This window comes from Orcinus orca, chromosome 18, assembly GCF_937001465.1.
Source record: "Orcinus orca chromosome 18, mOrcOrc1.1, whole genome shotgun sequence".
Lineage (NCBI taxonomy): Eukaryota > Metazoa > Chordata > Mammalia > Artiodactyla > Delphinidae > Orcinus > Orcinus orca.
In genome coordinates this window covers 28,356,714-28,376,976 of record NC_064576.1, presented here as the reverse complement: position 1 = coordinate 28,376,976, position 20,263 = coordinate 28,356,714, and the positions used below count along the sequence as shown (strand labels likewise).

Below are 20,263 nucleotides of genomic sequence, written 5' to 3'. Positions count from 1 at the left end.
ATTCAGCAAGATAAATTCTCCTCAAGCTCATTACTCAGTAAAATGTCAATGAGCAGCAATAAAATTAATCTCACATTTTTAGGAAAGTTAGGCTTAAATATTCTTATAATTGGCCATTTAGGTATATCTGTATTTTTCCCTAATATGAGTATGTTCATACATGTATCATATGATACTGAAACTGTGATAGCTATAAAGTTTTGACAGATACGTAACTAAAGTATTATATGTATATATACATTATTTATGCATATTTGTGTACACACACAGAGAAAAGAGGATTCAGTAACTAAAGGACTCTAACTTTTAATTTTTATTTAAATCTATACTTTTTGGGTAATCTTATAAGCATGCATATCACTGAATGTATCACAGAACACAGTGAGTACTTTGAACGAAATCACGAAAATAAAACAGCAAAGCAGTAGTAATTACAATTTGCTAAACACCTCTGTGCTAAACACTGAAAATTTAAATAGCACAGTGGATAGTACTTTTGGGCACTGGAGCCTAAGAGACTTGGATTGGAATCCTGGCTCTACTATTTGCTAGTTTTACGATAACTGGACACTGGATCTTTTTGAGTTTTAGTTTTTTCCCATCTATAAGATAGGAATAATGGTATATTACCTCAAAAGATACTTATGAGAACTAAGTGCAATAATGTATGAAAAGTGTTCAGTCAATATTCACTATTGTTGCTCTCCTTAATCAATACAATAATCCGATGATAAGGCTATTGTTATTCCATTTTGCAGTTGGGAAAACCAAGGCTTTAGAGGGATTAAGTAGCCAGCCCAAAGTAATAAATGGTAGAGCAGTTTTAGAAATTGATCAAAAATAAGGCTCACACATTTTACCACCACCAAATGGCTGACATCTTAAATTTTTTGTAAAAATAAATTAATTACACATTTAACAAATCTCAAATTTTGTACCTTTAAGATAATTCTAAAAGAGGATGCAAGGAATTCAATTCAAAGAATTCAAGCTAGTATTCATGGAGAATTTTTATTTGCAAAGTATATACATACACACACACACACACACACACGTCTTAATTTAATCTTCATATCAACATATTCAGTTAGGAATTATCATTCCTATTTTTAAAAGAAGGAAACTGAAACCAAAGAGATTAAGAAATTTATGAACGGCCACACAGTTCTAGTCAATGAAAAATAGGATTAAAACTGAGGCCTAATTCCAAAGGCTGTATTTCCATTACACCACAGTTTCTTTACAGAAAGCAGGTGTAAAATACACACAGATGTTTTTGACTGCGCTTTCAGATTTTCACATCAGTCACTTTAAGACTATCTCCAGAATAATTCAAATGTTCCTAACTAAGAGTAGTACATTAAAATCTTTTTTTTCTATGTAAGGCACTGAATAGTTGAAACAAATGTTAATTCAGATAACTGTTTAAAATACAGTCTACATTAAATTCTTTAAATACTATATGTTATATGGATTATATGTTATACATAATTGGTTCCGTCTTATACACTATTTTGCCTCTGGTCAAAATTTGCCTGTATAGGATAGATTCTGTGACCTTCTCTGAATTCTTTCCAATCGGCCAGAAGCTTTCCAACTTTCCATTTTAGAACTCACTCCTGTTAACAATAAATCCACAGTTCCTACCCTCCACACACCCCTACAAAAACGTCATAGTCTAGAAAATTTAAATCATTACTATCCTACAATGTGTACCACCAACATAATTAAATGTAAGATAGAGCACAGCAATTAATACAGTGAATTTGTCAGTGCAAGATAAACACGGTAATACAAAAGAGAAAAAAATGTACGTAGGAAAAATAATTTATTAAAAGACTATGACTATATGCAGCAGGAGTAAAAGCAGTGACTGGCAAGGGGATTAAATGACAGGAACAGCGAATGCAAAGGGAGTCACGCAAAGTGAATCTGTGGATGTACAGTGAGTGGTAAGTTAATACTCTAGATAAGATGGGACACCATCTGATAAAGTATTACTTACACTTTAAATTCATTTTGGTGGTAAAGAGATGAAACTATTCCACTCTATAAAACCATACAATCTGATGATTAAAAGAAAAATAGCCTTATACTGTAATACTACAAAGTAAGTCCTTCCAAAGAGGTTACCCTGTGGCAGACAAGATGGAAGTAAGGCTCGCTATTGTTGAGTAATTTCTATAGCTAATCAGTGTGACATCGTAAAAAGTCTGTTTTAAATTTGGAACCTTGGTTTTCTTTAGCATTTCATTTTAAAATTCTGGAAAAAAACAAAGATGACTGTCTATAAGATACTAACATGGAGCTGAAAAAGTTTTAAAACTGTTTATTGAAATGTGAATAGTTAACCCCCGGTAAAGTATTAGAAGAACTCCACTTTCAAATAATTGGCAAGAAAAAGACACTTGATAAAATCTGTTCTAATACTGGCATAGTAGAAAATGTGAGATCAGAGATTCTAGCAATAACGAAAATAATTTACATAGCACACCCCAAATATTATTTCTTAGATTTAAATATTAATGGCATTGTTAGAGCACCCAGTAAATAAAGCAATCACAAATTTTACTATGGTTAATCACATTAGACTTAAAATATTCTCAATTTTTATTTCTGCAGAATATAACTTGAGTAGTGCTCTATTTGTGTTTTTACTAAAAACAGGGGTTTTTGTCTGTTTTGTTTTGCATTTTTGCTTTGAGTGACAAACTGATAGATTGAAACAGGCAAAGAAAAATAAAGTTGATTATAATATATGGCATATGAAAGTTTAAAAATAAAATTAATCTATAACAGTTTTGCAGCCCCAAAAAAAGATACAACATTAGTAAGATTAATTTGCATGGAATATGTGATTTTAAAATCTTCTATTTTGCAGGTTTTATTTCAGGCATTTAAGAAAATAGTAAGTCTCAGTTGTATTACTCAAAGAGTGCTTGGTTCCCATGCCAGGATTCAAGGCAGAATTTATACATAAATTTATAAGTTCTCTGCATTAAATTCTTTCCTGATCTTAGTTGACCCATAATCTGTGGTTTAAGGAAAAATAATCTTACTTTAGGAATATATCAGATATCAAATAAATCATGTGTATTGTGAATATAAACTTTTATATTAAAACAGTGGAAGCACGGTAGCAGTCAACTCATTATTACTTTATACACTGAATTTAGCAATTCTGTTAATTCTAAAGCAAATAAACAGAACTAAAAAAAGAGAAAAGGACTGCAAAATGCCAGATGGCAGTGATCTAAGAGCAGATAATAAAGTATATAAAATAGAGAGCAATAATTATTTTTTCCACCTTCCCTTAACTTTAGGAAATTTGAAAAGAAATGGAAAAGAAAAAGATATACTGTAAAATGTCTTCTTTTTATTAAAGTTAACCAAAAAAATACAATAAAATAAGATTGACACTTATTGACAAACAGTACACTTTCAGCATGTTCTTTCTCCTCAGGCTATATAATAATGATAGAAGCAAAGTAGAAGAATTAGGTTTGTGCATTTTCCCAGAGACAAAATTCAAATAAGTGGAAGAAATTGGGAAAGTATCCCACCTAGTTGATAAGGAAGACCAAATACCTTTGTGCTTGTCCCGTTTATGCTTTAGCTGTGCTGGATGGGATCTGAGTCTGGCTAGAGCCTGTTCTCGATGGTTCATAAAAATAGGACCAGCAAATACAAGGGGGCCTGAGGAGAAACATTTTGTATGTGCATAGAAAAGCTCACAAAATGAAAACACTACAATGAACAAAAATAATTCAAACTAAAAAGCATGGAAATTAAAGTTTTGGACATGATACTTTTCTCCCAAATCCCCCCCGTTAACCTCCCACTCCCAACCACAACCTACTCACCATTCTACACACAAGTTTTATTATCTTAAATATAGTTAATAAAGTAAAAATTCTGATCTTTTATACTTATAAAATTATTAGGTAGTTACTAATAGTCTCAAATAGATAATCAGAGAGTTCAAATAGAATAAATCAAATTATCTTACAAGTCTTTTAATATCATATATATTCAAACTTGGTAAACCACACATCCATTAAAAACAAATATCTTTCCTTTTAAAATACCAAACACCAACAAAGTTTTAAATTAATGATTAAATTTTAACAAGGTCTTCAAGATTTAATATCCACATCAATCTTGATACAAAACCAACATGTTACTGACAACTACATTCTGTCATAGAGGTAAGAAAACAAGGTGGTCAAAAACAAAAAATTCCTATGATCTGAGATATACATATTTATATACATACACATTTATATACACACATATACATACATACATACAACATACACACACATATACATGTATATATATATAAAATCACTGCTTTATAAAGACAGAATTGTATAAGCTATATTTGATTTGATTTACTAAAAAAGATAAATCTAACTTTATGATTTTAACCACATACACAAAATCAGACACAAGGATAAGCTGAATTTCATACTGATGATGAAGAGGGGACTCTAAACCCAGTAACATTTTTAGAACATTAACGGTTTTCTCATAAAACAATTTCTTGCTGAAGCTCCTCTATGTACGTATACATATATACATAAATATACACTGACACAGATTACAGTCATTTCTACTTACACAGTATTTAAGAAAAAAATCTGTAGCCAAATTAATTTCAATAAAATTTAAAAACTGTTTTCCCCATTACTGTTTAGCTTGAAAAGAAAACTTTAAATTATGCCTTAAAATTTTAGTTCTTTTCTTATAGAACAGCACCACAGCTTCCTTGAGTTTTAGCAATATCAAAAATGTTTACAAATTTCAAAACACTAAATTTGACAGTTAAGAAGTTACAGTATTTGAAAAGGAAATTGACAGTATATATGCATTGAACATTTTTAATTAAATTTCTGGGATTCTCTATAGATCTTCAGCTTAACTAATTTTTCTAACAATGCGACAAAATGAAACTACTGCTCTGTAATAAAATTTGACAAATGTCATATTAAATACCAAAGTACCCTGCATTAAACATTAAAAAATGGGTAGAAAAAAATATATTTAAATTATGTCTCTAGATATAGAAAAAAACACAAGCAGCATCAATTCTATGAAAAACCAACAATAACATATTCTATGATTACTACAGGTAGAAACATGCTAATTTAATGTTAATAGAAGAATTAAATATTATTTTCCAGTAACGCAGTATCAATCATTTTCAAACTAAGATTATATAAACTAAGCTTCATCTTTAAAATATAATAAAATGAGATACATTTCAAATATGAACACGTCATTTCTTCAACATGCCCTATTTTTCAACTGATTTACTAAAGCAGATAACATAAATCACTCTAAAAAGCGTAAGACACTTTCCAACTATACAAAAGAATTGTAAATATTAAAATAACAATAATATTAAGCTGTATTACCATTTTCTAATTTCTGTGGTCTGCCTGAGATATTATGTCTTTCCATAAAAATATTATACCCATAATATTCAGAGTAATTTAGCCTCTCATAAATTCAATCTTTTCAGAGTCGTTTCTATACATAAATACAGAAGGCCCACTGGCAATCACACATAGAAAGTACATCACTCGAGCTCAACTTAAGTTACCATTTATAATATCAAGTTACCAGGTTCTAAAATACTCTTGTATCCCATGGACTAAAATAATTTTTCTTACATAGTTAAGTCACTCATTTATTCACCAAACATTTTTGATTATCTTTAATGTAACAGATGCTAGGTATCATAGATATAATGACAAAGACACAGATCTCATTCAAATTCAGTCTACCAGGGAAGACAGAATAAAAACAAAGAATTGCAATATGTTCTAATAAATACTATAAAGTAAATCTATACACATCATATCCTGAAGGATGAAAAGTGATCAAATCAACTTGAGTGAATCAAAGAGGTTTCAAAGAGGGACTTCCCTGGTGGTGCAGTGGTTAAGAATCTGCCTGCCAATGCAGGGGACACGGGTTCGAGCCCGGGTCCAGGAAGATCCCACATGCCGTGGAGCAACTAAGCCCGTGCACCACAACTACGGAGCCTGTGCTCTGAAGCCTGCGAGCCACAACTGCTGAGCCCGCAGGCCAGAATTACTGAAGCCTGTGCGCCTAGAGCCTGTCCTCTGCAATGAGAAGCCACCGCAATGCACCACAATGAAGAGTAGTCCCCGCTCGCCACAACTAGCGAAAGCCTGCACACAGCAACGAAGACCCAACGTAGCCAAAAAAAAAAAAGATTTCAAAAAATGAGAAAAAGTTTGCCAAGAGAGAAAGAAGAGAAGAGAGGGCATTCCAGGTAAAAGGAATAGGATTTATAAAAGCATGAAGACATAAACATTACTGTATGGTCATTAAAAACACACGAGTGCTCACGGCGGCGATGGCAACAGCGGCAGGAGGATTGGTTGTCACCCGTTGGCTGTGCGGCGCTGCGCTCGGCGGCGGCCATTGCAGCTTATTTTCAGTTGCTTTCTAAAGACACAAAGCTCATGGTGCAGATAGTTATTTCCAGGGCTGGGGCTGGAGGCCTGGCAGAATGGGTGCTGATGGAGCTACAGGGGGAGATCGAGGCTCGCTACAGCACTGGGTTAGCTGGAAACCTCCTGGGAGACCTGCACCACTGAGGGAATCCCTGTGCTGATCGTGGGGCATCATATCCTGTATGGGAAAATCATCCACCTGGAGAAACCCTTTGCCGTCCTTGTTAAACACACTCCTGGAGGGGAGCAAGACTGTGATGATCTTGGCTGCGAGAATGGCACCCCGTACCTGGTGACAGCACTCATCAAAAACAAGATCCGTTTCAAAACTCGCCCCAAGCCTATTATCACCAACGTCCCCAAGAAAGTATGAAAGACCCCCACATTTTCCTAGAGAGCAGCCAACTCCTTGGACTCATGCTCCGCTGCCACCTCAAGGACAGATGGATAGTTCCCTGGGACCACAAGGGGGTCCTGTTTTAAACACAGGCCACCCACTGGGTATGAACTCAGATCCCTTCCTTATGGCAACAGGTTCTCTTGGTGGAAATTTGGCCCCATTTCCAAGGAACCCACCTCCTTTTCCAACTTCATCAGGTTCACTGGCTTCAAATCCAGCACCTTTCCCTGCTGGTGCTCGTGACCCAAGCATGGCGTCTTCTCCAAGAGGGATGAATCCCACTGGCACAGGTGCAGTTTCCTTCCCAAGGCCAGGTGGTCTCTTGGGCCCAAGCCCAGGGTCAGCTCTAAATCCTAGAGCAGGGGCTCTTCCAGGCCCAGGGCCTGTCTAACTCAAGGTTAGGGAGTCTCCCAGGGCCAGGTCCTATGCCCAACCCAAGGCCAGATTGTCTTCTGGGAACAGGTCCTGACTCCAGAAGTGGTGGCCCCGTGGGCCCTGGATCTGGACCCAACCTGAGAGCAGGTGTCCTGTTGACGTCTGGGAATGGTCCTCCCAATCCTAGACATGTTGGCCTGGGCCCCGGACCAAGTCCCAATCTGAGATCAGGCTTTGTAGGTACAAACCCTGCCCCAAGGTACATTTCCAGGCCCTGGCCTTGGGCCCAACCCAAGATCAAGTGGCCTGGGTCCAGGCCTTGGGCCTAATCCAAGGGCAGGTGGCCTGGGCCCAAGCCCTAATTTGGACACCAGAGCGGGTGGCCTCTTGGGCACAGGATCTGGTCTTAAGAATGGTTGGACCTCAAAGCCCAGATCTTGCCCCCATTCTAAGAGCAGCTGGTCTTTTAGGAGCAAATTCAGCTTCTTTCTCATAAGCTTCTGGAAACGTGGGCACAAGCCCATCTTCCACGGCCAGCACACCTGGCCCCACAGGCCCAAACTCGGGTCCTGGCGCTTGGGGAACTGGCCTTCCAGGGCCAATTCCATCCCCCATGTCGAGGGCTCCTGGCCCCATTGGCCCTAATTCAGCTCATTTTTCAAGGCCCCCGGGCCCCATGGGAGTAAATGCTAATCCTTTTCCAAGGGGGACAGGTTCACGGGGATTGAACCCAGCTGCTTTCTCTCAGTCTTCTAACACATTGGCTTCAAACCCAGTTAACTTCCAGAGGTCTGCTGGCCTCCAGGGCTCAAGTCCGGCAATTTTCCCAAGAGCCTCTGGGCCACTAGGCTCCAACCCAGCTAACCTCCCAGGGGCCAATGGTTTACAGGATCCAAGCCCAGCTACCTTCCCAAGGTCTACTGGCCCATTAGGCCCTGGTCAGATTAATTCCCCCAGGTCAGCTCCCTAGGCTCTTCACCAGCAGGCCCTGTGGGTATCAACCCAGCTCCTTTCGCAAAGTCAACTGGGACCCTGGGTCTAAACCCAGCTTCCTTTCCAAGGATGAATGGCCCTGCAAGCAAGACTTTGGTCCCATTTCCTAGAGTGGGGAGCCTCCCTGGAACAAACCCAGCTGCTTTCCCCAGACTAGGGGCTCCAATGGCTGCAATGTACCCAAATGGAATGTTACCCCCTTAGGCACCATTTCCTCTCCAGGACCACCTTGGTTTCCAGACACTGTGGTTCTGAGCAGGGGCTGTGTTTTGGGTGAAAGGGTAGATATGGAGCTACAGTCTGAAGTACACAGCTGGGGTTCAAGTTCAAATGAGCCTTTTTCCCCCCCTCTGTGTCTTTCTTGACTGAAGGTAAAATGTTATCTGTGGGACATGGACTTTGGCAGGTGGGAATGATCCCCAGCCTTCCAGAAGCCTGCTGTGCTTCTGTCCCACAGCTTTCTGCCCCTTGTTTCTTACTAGTTCCTTGAATTTTCTTGTGGACTTTTCCTCAGGGATACATTGGCCTGCAGGTCCCAATTCATATGCGGTCCCCTGCTCACCACTGGAGAATCAGCTCACTGCTCTCTAGAAATGTTGCGTTGGTGAGTGGACCACGCTTCAGCAGCACTGACCTGGCCACCCTCTACTGCCATACCTTCCCCTGGGGGCTGGAACACAGAACAGGGAAGTGCAACCACTTCAGAGAGCCACCAAATACAATTTCTGCTTGCCTGACTGGGCCTGCAGCCCCCTTCTCCTGGGACTTACTTAGAGGAAGCCAGGATCAAGGCTCCACTGCTCACCCCACTCCCTCTCCACTGGTACTCCCAATCAAAGAACCTCAAAATTAAACTGATGTGGATGGGGTTATGTGAATTGGGGTGGGGGTGGGGGGAATGAAGGGGAGAAATCACTGTGCTTCGTTCAGCCTGATGTGAAAGGACGGTTGGTGTTTTCCTGCAGTGTATCTTTTCTTACTGTTTCTTTAATAAATGGGATGAGAGGGAAAAAAACACACACATAGCTGAAATGGATGGAGTATAAGGTTATGAGGCAGAAAGTAGTGGGAAATGAGTTTGGAGATGAATATACAAAAGAGATAATTAATGTCTTTTGATACCATTACACTTCATTGTAGAGGCGATGAGAAGTCCATGAAATGTTTTCAGTTAGTCAACAAGCACATATTAACTACTGACCAATTTCAGGCACCATGCAAGGTTCTAGGAACACTTGGATAAACAAGACCCTATCTCTGATTCAAGAAGCTCACAGTCTAATGGTTGAGGGAAAGTTTACATAAAACTCAAGAAGAAATTATGACGGTGTGCTATGACAAAACTTAGCACACTGGAGGGGCAGCTGGCAAAACTTGAGGGTGGGAAAGTATGGAGTTACGTTCAGAAAGTTACTGGTGATACATTGCAAGAACCTAAAAATTATTATTATCCTTTGGCCCAGTAATTATGCAAACAGAAATCTGTCCTAAGGAAATCTGAAATATTTTTTAAAAGATTTCAGCTCAAAGGTGTTATTATAACCTTATTAATTGTAATGAAAAATTAAAACAATCCAAAAAGAAGAACAGTTAATAAAAAACTATGGTATATTTTCTCACTGGAATAATATTCAGCCATTAAAACAAGATTTATAAAGAAAACGTACTTCTGTGCTATTTAAATTAGCAAGCACATAACATCGCTCACCGTTTTGCAAAAATTAAAAATAATACCTAATAAAGGTGGTGCTACAGGAAAACACCACTCTCATACGTTAGTCTTAGGAAGATAAATTCCTATAACATGTTTTAAAAATTTGAAATATCTGTTAAAATTTAAAACATACACACTCTCTGGCCCAAATATGCTATTTCTGGGAAGCTCTATTATATAAACAAAAATTCCACTACATATGGCTACAAGTTTAAGAATATATTATTATAGCAAAATTCACAAAACCGTGAAAATAACCTTAATGACCATCAACAAAATAATGGCTGAAAAAACTGTGGTACAGACATATTATGAAATGTTATGTAGCTATTAAATAGAATGTGATAGATCCATATTCACTAGTATGTGTTCATGTTTTACTGTAAAATGTGAAAAAGGTGTTGCAAACAACTGTATATTTAATACAATATCCCTTCTGTAAATAAACATATGCCTACACGCTCACATATGTATAGATATCTGCACATGATTATATTTTAATGGAGTAAGATACAGAAATATACCTGTTAGACTAAACCTCATTTGCTTGGTAAAAGAGAATGGGAGGGCAAGGAAAAAACTGCTAGAAAAATTTTAAAAACGTACATAATATAACATTAAGCAAATATATGAAATATAAGATTCAGTCAGTGAGGGACTTCCTGGTGGAGCAGTGGTTAAGTATCCGACTGCCAATACGGAGACATCGGTTTGAGTCCTGGTCCAAGAAGATCCCACATGCCGCGGGGCAACTAAGCCCGTGCACCACAACTACTGAGCCTGTGCTCTAGAGCCTGCGAGCCACAACTACTGAAGCCGCGCGCCTAGAGGCCGTGCCCCAAAAAAGAGAAGCGAAGTCACCACAATGAGAAGCCTACACACTGCAACAAAGAATAGCTCCCACTCGCCGCAACTAGCAAAAGCCTGCATGCAGCAATGAAGACCCAACACAGCCAATAAATAAATAAATAAATAAACTTATATATTTAAAAAAAGATTCAGTCAGTGATATAACTGGAAATGTATAAAACTCAATTAGAAGATACCGATGAAATAAATAAAAGTAATAATTTAATTAAAGGATAGCCTTGTGGAAAACCTTTAACCTAAATTCCTGTATTAGTTCAATATGGTATTGCAATAAGGCACAAAAACTTACGATATAATTATTAAGGGGAAAAAACAGTACACCGATATATATCACAGTATGAAATGATGTAAAATGTCTAAACAAAAAAGTATGCGTGGAAAACCTTTAAGAAAGTATACCAAAATTCTATAGTGGTTATCTTTGGATGAGAATTACATTGATATTTTTTCTTACTTATGTTTTCCATGTGCTTCATATAATATTTTAATTTAAAAGGAGACTTTAAGGTAGTATTGGAAGATCAGCTACTACTGGATTTGACATGTCAAATCAAGAAAACTTAATGGTTTCCGAGGCTTAAAAATCAATAGCAATAACTTCTCAATCACTTTGAAACTGGAGAGACTATAATAAACTTGTTTTTACATTCTAATTTGTGACTATGGGAAACTGATTTGTTTCTATCAAAATAGAATCATTTTATTCTACAGAAGATGTAGGGGGTTTTATTAATAATAATCAAAATTTTGTGATGAGCATCCCAACGTTGCGAGAAAAGCAATCAAGTAGAGGCCAGAGCTGGAAAAGAATCAAATCCAAAGAGAACAGAAGTTTACTAAACAGCCCACCGCCACGCCACCACTAGCATCCTCATCATCACCATCGCCATCATCACCATTTACCCAGGGCTTAGTATAGGTCAGGCATTTGCATGCAAGTCACTTAATCCTCATCCCTACTTAACGTAGGTACAGTTGTAATCTTCATTTTAAAGGTAGGGAAACTGAGGTTCAGAGTGGTTATGCTCCAAGTAAAACTTAAGAAGCCAGGATATGAACCAAAGTCTAACTTCAGAACCCACATATTCAACCACCATGCTATATAGCTATGCTAACTATATAACTTATTATCCAAATGAGACTCTCTACCGAGAGCAAAAGGGGGCACTGTAAGAAATACGTCCGAACAGTAGGCATAAAATGGGACTGTCCCAGGCAAACCAGGACGTAACTCACCCCATCGACAGCTCACAATCATGGAATTTTGATTTGACATTTAGGGGAAAAAGAAAGAAGGAAAAATAGGCAACATTATTTGAGCTTAGTTTTCCTTGAAACAGAGCGCTGAGAAGGAATATAAAGATAAGAACATTGATACAATCACAGAAGGAATATAAAGATAAGAACACTGATACAATCACCCAGGAGTTCTGATGACTCGAAGAGTTCTACTTAAAAATCCCACTGAACAAGCACTCCACTTGTAAAGTTAATACAAGTCTCAGAGAACTTATATATCAATCAACTGTCTAATCTAAAAAACAAACTAAAAATGATCACAAACACCACTGAAATAAAATCTGTAAATGAATACTATTGGCACCTAAGAATATATATGTAAGAAAAGTATTATCTGGAAGACTAATAACATAAAAAAATTAAAGTTCCGACTTTATCAAAAAGTAGTAACCACACTACTTTCAGGGGTTTCAACAGCAACAGAAGAATTTGTGTCATAAACAGCAGCTGAACTATATCAATAGGCCTGAGGTTGATGAGCAAGGCTTTTGATACACGAGCTAGGTCCTAAAATTTTGATCAACTTTAAAACAAATAACACAAACTTGGTAAATAGGATGATAGATAAATCAAGTAAAATAATTTAACTTAATCTAATACTGAAAGGCTGAAATTTCAACACAGGTAAAGTCAATTACCAAGAAGCATAATTACCAACAGACTGCTAACTGTTAGTTATCTAAAAAACACCAAGCAGAAGCCAAGGGGGGTGGGGGGTGTGTGTGGAGAAAAGACAAGTATGTATGTGTGGCAGTTGGAACACTAAAAATTTGACATTCCTGTTCCTCATGAGGACAAAACGAGACTAACAATCCTCGCTAGCATGGTGCCAAACAAGAGCCCTAGAACACTGTGCATGTGACTCAAATCTGTATCGAGGACCCTCAGGCAGAAATGCTGAAGCACGAGGCCCAGGTGACTCTGATGTAGAAGGCCCACGTTACAAACTTAGAACATCACTGCCCTAGAGCAGCGGTTCTCACACTTCAGCACCCTCAGAATCGCTGGGAAAGCTTGTTAAAGCACAGATACAATAATCTAATTTCCATAAATATTTAAATAATGGAGTTTTTTTAACTCTTAAAGGGTTAGAGTTTATGTTTTAAAGATCTATGATACATTTTAAAATAAAAGCCAGAAGAATATTCTGCTATCACAAAGTTTTGTTGAATAACCAGGGCATCATCAATGTTCTTTTACTTCTGATATACAGAAATATATACTATACCTAGAGAAGAATAGCTTTTTATAGAGGGAGAGAAAAAAATAAGATATATAGCGTTAGGCAAGTAATTAAATGTCATCACAAGGATTTGCTATACTTTGGTTGAAACGTAGGAAATTGCTGTTTTTTGTAGGTCATTTCATATGATTCAACCTAATATTTCAAAAAAAAAAAAACAGGTAGTAAAAGTATCACTAGTAATTAATCTTAAGCAAATCATACTATTAATACAAAAGGAATTATCACTTAATTACCATGTGTCATAAAGACCCAGAACTTAAATTTTACCCTATTCTCTACATAACATTTAATATGCAATTTTCTCATACATTTATACAATATAAATAAGAGTAGATACATTAATCTCATTACAATATCATTTAAAGGCAATGATTTTATGTAAACAAAGCCAAACTAACAGCAAATATTCACTGCATCAATTCCTCAACATTGCTTATTAGACACTATAAAGAACAATCTTCAAGCTCTAAGCAGATGTCTTATGACCTAAGTTTAATAAAAACAGAATTACCATGTGTGCTATATATTTTATATTCAATACTTACTCCATTTTATATTAAAAAAAGGAATGCCTAAAAAAGTCTGTAATGATGGTTAAATGAGTAATAGGTTTTATCTCCTGTATCAAATACCATGCCATTTTAATAAGTATTAAAATATACAATATCACTAAATATTTTGAATCAAAATTTTGCCTAGCAGAGGAATAAAATTACAGACCTTTGTAACAATCTGTCTTAATCTACAAAGAAAAGATTCTATTGGGCAAGAATAACTTTAGTAATACTTATATTTATCTCTGCTTGTTGGATATATACTAAAATACTATAATCACTGTTAAATGTAGTTTTTAGGCTGAGAAATGGTCATAAACAATGAGGAAAAGATAGATAATAAATCTATCTTTGCAATTAAAACCTGCAGACCCTCCAACTTACCCTTCTTGTACATAACCAGAATAAGCTTTTTCCGGAAAGATACATAAAAGCATAATTATGCACTAAACTGGAAGGAAGAGCAGTGAGACTATGCCCAAATGATAATAATTGTAAATGAGTAAGAAATCACTAAACTAATTTGGTGTTCAGAGTTAAGTAGATGAGTCAAAATATGGGTGAAGGACAGTTCTTCGAATTTGTATTTTTTTAAAGATTGCCATTGCTAACAGTTTTTGATGCTTGGCATATGGCACAATTCTTAATATGGTTGACCTATGCCATAAACACACTACCGAATTAAATGTATGTTATTAGCACAATTGTAATACCCTGAATATTTTCATAATACTTTCATGAGTTACTAGAATGTTACTAATTTTAATTTCTTACCAAATCAGCCTATTCTGTAAACTTTTAACTGGTCTCAGTATAGGGTAAGAAAATGTATTTTCATATACATTTTCTCTGCAGCTACATCTTACCTCTTCCTTCATCTAATCTGTGTCTCCTGATTACACGCTGCCGTTTTTCTTCTTGTCGTAACTGAAGGTGTTCTTCAATGTTAACCCCGGGTACTGGGACAGCTAGATGATTGACAGTCAGTCAGTCAATTAGTTTTATAATAGATATGACAGAACTATATGAAATTCAAGAAAGTAAAAGCTAGCAAAAACACTGTCTAAAACACAAATGATTTTTACCACAAGGATCTTAGCAAAAAAGAGAAAAAGCATCTCATCCCTTAATCAGTGACACACTGTCAGTTACCAAACACAGAGTACTGCATAATCAACTATTATCTTAATTTAACACATATCTAAAAGGAATTATTTAGACTATCAGAAATACTACCTAACAGAAGGTCTAAAGGTATCATCTCCTTCACTGCATCAAGAATCCCTCTTTGTCTTGCCTCTTGACCATCCAATTCTCTTGCACAAGCCTTGCAACATCCACATACAGCACAGCCAGATTCTCCAGAACCACAACCACAGATCCTAAAAATAAACAAATAAATTATTAACTGAAATCCTTCTCTTTCCTTAAAACTCCGTAACATCTTTTCTGCACTTTTAAGATTAACTTAAATGAATCAGCAATGAAATCACCCCTTCAGATCAGGATTTGTCAATTTTAAAGAAAAGGTATGAAGAGATGAAAAATTAAAAGGTATGAAGAGATATTACACACTCCTTAGAGGCATAATTGGTATATTTCTACAGAAAGACAAATGGATTCTGCTATCTTCAAAGCCATTATTAATAACGTCTTTAAAAAGGTTTCACAATTAGCGAGGCACCAGCAGCTTTAGTATTAAGAGGTTAGCAAACAAACAACATGGCTATCTCCCAGATAAGGGAGATGTGGGCAGCCTTCAATGAGTGAGCCCAGCTTGCCAGCTTCATGAATTCTGTCTCCTTACCCCTCCCTCTCCTTTACACGCCATCATCTCCCATTCTCTTTCACTGCATCCAATTACTTGTTATTTTTCCTCTTCTTTGTCCTTTTCCTATCATTTGTGAACTAAGCATATGGCCTTTGATTATAACATAAAAGAAAACAAGAACACTCCCAGAAGCTGGCTAGAGGGTCGGTGAACACTAATTTCTTAGTCACATATCCTGCTGAAGTCCCAGCTTTAAAGTTATTTGGTTGGATCAGTCCTGAAAAACTTGTGACAGCCTCACTGAGCCTCTCCCTGGTTATCCAGATTTGTGGAGACACAAGAGAAAGGATCTACCTGGCAACAGTTTTGAAACACATAGCTAGGTGCCCTGTGAAACTCCTGGCTTTCAAAAGCCAGTATTAGTGACAATTTGGAAGATCACTTACTACAACAGTAACAAACTGATAAAAATAATAGGCCCTACTGACTTGGCCATGGGCACTATTTTAAAAATAATGTTTAATTCTAAATTTATTCTAAGATATGTAGTCACAGTTTTATGATATTTAAGTCATCTGTAATAGTGCTTAGTGACCTCCATATTTATTCCTAAGTTGACTTTATTTGTGTGTTTATTTCTGCTTCACTAATAAAGAAATTACTGTACTTGGTTAGATTCTATCCATTTAAATCTGTAAATAATTATTGGAAACTGATAGTATATCTCTGGGGAAAAAAGAAGAAGAAGAATTAACTTCAGAAAGGACCAAAGACTTTAGAAATTCACTTATGACATTTATCAATGGCTTAGGTTCAGAGATTGGGAACACTTATTTTTAAATGGAAATAGCTTGGGAAAGATCCAAAAAGATAAATTTCAACTCCAATGTTGTTTTTAAAAAAAAAATCACAGAATCTTTCTTTAATCCAAATTAAACTTTAAAATAAACAAGTTAGGGGCTTAAATACACTAAACAGAGCCAAATATATAGCTTTCTAGAAGAAATACTATCCTTTGATAAAGAGAGCCAAAATATTTTTTAACAGACTAAAAATGCAAAGAAAATTTATTGTTAAAAAATCATAATATTCCACAGCCTAAAAGAAAAGGCCTATTATATATGATCTATTTAACTATGTTAGGTCAAGTATAAACCCAGAAATATACTCATAGGAAATCCAGACATTATTTGGGAAGAAGCACCTGAATACTAACGAGGTGTCAAATAGGGAAGCCAGAGAGGAGGAGGTGGCTGTTCTCACTCAGGCTTTTTTTCCACAATATTCCCCCTACTTCCCAAAGTCGGCTAATTATCATAAATAATCTGATCTTACAAAGATCAGATCTATCATAATACAAAGATGTATGATAATTAATTTGATCTCCCAAAGGATACCCCATTATATTATATTAGCTATAAACGGCAACACAAAAATAGGACTTGAAATTCTCTCCAAGATTCTAGGGGAAAACCTGCATTCTGATTCTGCCAAACTCACATATTAACTTTAAAGTGATAACAACATAGAACCCTGGGGGAAAAAAAGTAGTCCAACAAGAATGAAAAGGGTAATTATAACAGGAATAACGCAACTTTAGAAGTGACAGCTCCTCAAACTCCTAAAATTGCGAATAATTTATCAATTCAAAAGAAAATTATATACCCCTAATTGAGTATTCTATATGATTTTGATACTTCCACACCGAAAAAATTCATGTTCAACACAAATAAATAGATCTTTGGCATTAAAGCAGTCTTACGAAAAGACTACAAATGAAGGCACAGACCCAAGCATTAAGGAAATTTATGACCTGTTTTAAAATAATGGCTTAAGTCAGACAGAGACAAATATCATATGATATCGCTTATATGTAGAATCTAAAAAAAGGCTACAAATGAATTTATCTACAAAGTATCAATAAAAATAGAGTTAAGATGTAGAAACTAAACTTATGGATACTGGGGGGTAACAAGGGGAGGAGGGATAAATTGGAAGATTGGGATTGACACACACACACTACTGTATATAAAACAGATAACTAATAAGGACCTACTGTATAGCACAGGGAACTCTACTCAGTACTCTGTAATGGCCTATATGGGAAAAGAATCTAAAAAAGAGTGGATATATGTGTATGTATAACTGATTCACTTTGTTATACACCTGAAACTAACACAACATTGTAAATCAACTATATCCCAACAAAATTCAAATCAAAACCAGAATCTGAATAAATGGAAACACACATCCTGTTACTGAGTGGGAATATTTAATACCATAAAAATCAATTCTTCTAAAACTAACAGATAAATTAAAGCAATTTCAATTTAAATTATATTTTTTAATTAAATACTAAGAAAAGTCCCCCAAACAATTAAAAAAGACGGACACTGAGAGTAGCTAACCTTACTAAATGTTAAAATACCATACAAAACATAAACCACATAATATTAGCATAAGACTAGATCAGTAGGTCAGGGAAATAATGGAAGGCCCAGAAAATAGATTCTGATATATAAGGGAATATAATAAATGATAAATCTGGTAGCCATTTCACACATAATGACTGTACAACTGGCTACTGGTAAGAAAGTACAGTTAGATGTCTAGCCCACATCAGAACAATAATCATCCATTGGCTTTAAAATTTATTAATGTAAAAAGAAATAAAAGTCTTTTTGAAGAATATTTAAGATATCATATAATCATCTAGAAACTGAGACCTTTCTAGTCTAGATAGAAAATTCAAAAATTTCCAAGAAATACGTATTTGCTTCTTAAAAATGTTAAGTGCTTTTGCGTAACAGAATATAACCTAATTTAGTTATATGATCATAAGTAAATTGGGAAACACTATTTGTAGAGAAGACAGAAAACAGTTAATATGAAGAATATTCAGCGAACATCTTTCAATTTTTAAGGATAAAAACAATACAAGCAGAAGTTTTTAAGAGAAAACTCACAGAAGAGTATATTTAAATATCCAGGAAAAATGTGAGTCATGGAAATATATATGAAAATAATGATGAGCTATCACTTCACATTCACTGAATTGACAGAAATTAAAGAATTATATGATCTGCTGCTGGAAGTATTTCAAAAGAAACTGCCTTTTACTGCTGTTAGTGAAAACAGAAACCCTTCATTTTTAAAAACATTAACCACCATAAACAAAACAAACAAAAACAAAAACCAATAGTTTTTAAACAAGCAGTAACAGTCCTGGAAATACACTCCATAGAAATAGATTCACCAATACATAAAAACACAATATATGTACAAGTACATTTTTTTGTGAAATAAAAATTTAAGTAATAAAATGAACTGAGGAACTTGAGGAAAAAATTTAAAATAAGAGAGAACTTCAAGATGTCAGAGGAGTAAGACATGGAGATCACCTTCCTCCCCACAAAAACATCAGAAATACATCTACATGTGGAACAACTCCTACAGAACACCTACTGAATGCTGGCAGAAGACCTCAAACCTCCCAAAAGGCAAGAAACCCCCCACGTACCTGGATAGGGCAAAAGAAAAAGAAAAAACAGAGACAAAAGAATAGGGATGGGACCTGCACAAGTGGGAGGGAGCTGTGAAGGAGGAAAGGTTTCCACACACTAGGAAGCCCCTTCATGGGCAGAGACTGCGGGTGGCGGGGCGTGGGGGAAGCTTCGGAGCTGTGGAGGGGGGTAAGCTTCGGAGCCACGGAGGAGAGCACAGTAACAGGGGTGTGGAGGGCAAAGCGGAGAGATTCCCGCACAGAGGATCGGTGTCAAGCAGCACTCACCGAGAGGCTTGTCTGCTCACCCGGGCGTGGGCTGGGAGCTGAGGCTCGGACTTCGGAGGTTGGATCCCAGGGAGAGGACTGGGGTTGGCAGCGTGAACACAGCCTGAAGGGGGGTTAGTGCACCACGGCTAGCCGGGAGGGAACCCGGGAAAAAGTCTGGAGCTGCCGAAGAGGCAAGAAACCATTGTTTTGGGGTGCGCGAGGAGAGGGCATTCAGAGAACCACCTAAACAAGCTCCAGAGATGGGCGCGAGGCGCGGCTATCAGCGCGGACACCACAGACAGGCATGAAAAGCTAAGGCCGCTGCTGCAGCCACCAAGAAACCTGTGTGCAAGCACAGGTCAATGTCCACACCTCTTCTGCAGGGAGACTGTGCAGCCCGCCACTGCCAGGGTCCCGTGATCCAGGGACAACTTCCCCGGGAGAACGCACAGCACACCTCAGGCTGGTGAAACTTCATGCCGGCCTCTGCCACTGCAGGCTCGCCCCACATCCGTACCCCTCCCTCCCCCCGGCCTGAGTGAGTCAGAGCCCCCTAATCAGCTGCTCCTTTAACGCTGTCCTGTCTGAGCAAAGAACAGTGGCCCTCAGGCGACCTACACACAGAGGCGGGGTCAAATCCAAAGCTGAAACCCTGGAGCTGCAGGAACAAGGAAGAGAAAGGGAAATCTCTCCCAACAGCCTCAGGAGCAGCGGATGAAATCTCCACGATCAACTTGACATACGTACCCTGCATCTGTGGAATACCTGAAGAGACAAC

General features: G+C 37.0%; 1 protein-coding gene and 1 pseudogene across 14 annotated transcripts in view; one reads left to right on the top strand and one right to left on the bottom strand.

Annotated features, from left to right (window-relative positions):
* The window catches only part of MYCBP2 (MYC binding protein 2), a 273,870-nt gene that overhangs the window by 169,665 nt on the left and 83,942 nt on the right, over window positions 1-20,263 (bottom strand). For all 14 annotated transcript variants that reach the window (XM_049700955.1, XM_049700957.1, XM_049700945.1 and 11 more), the window contains exons 16-18: window positions 15,179-15,324; window positions 14,809-14,910; window positions 3,589-3,696 (exon numbers count right to left, since the gene is read on the bottom strand). In XM_049700955.1, coding sequence (XP_049556912.1) covers window positions 3,589-3,696; window positions 14,809-14,910; window positions 15,179-15,324 — 356 coding nt within the window. The remainder of the gene's footprint in view (window positions 1-3,588; window positions 3,697-14,808; window positions 14,911-15,178; window positions 15,325-20,263) is intronic.
* LOC101283427 (chromosome transmission fidelity protein 8 homolog) lies at window positions 6,429-6,864 on the top strand (annotated as a pseudogene).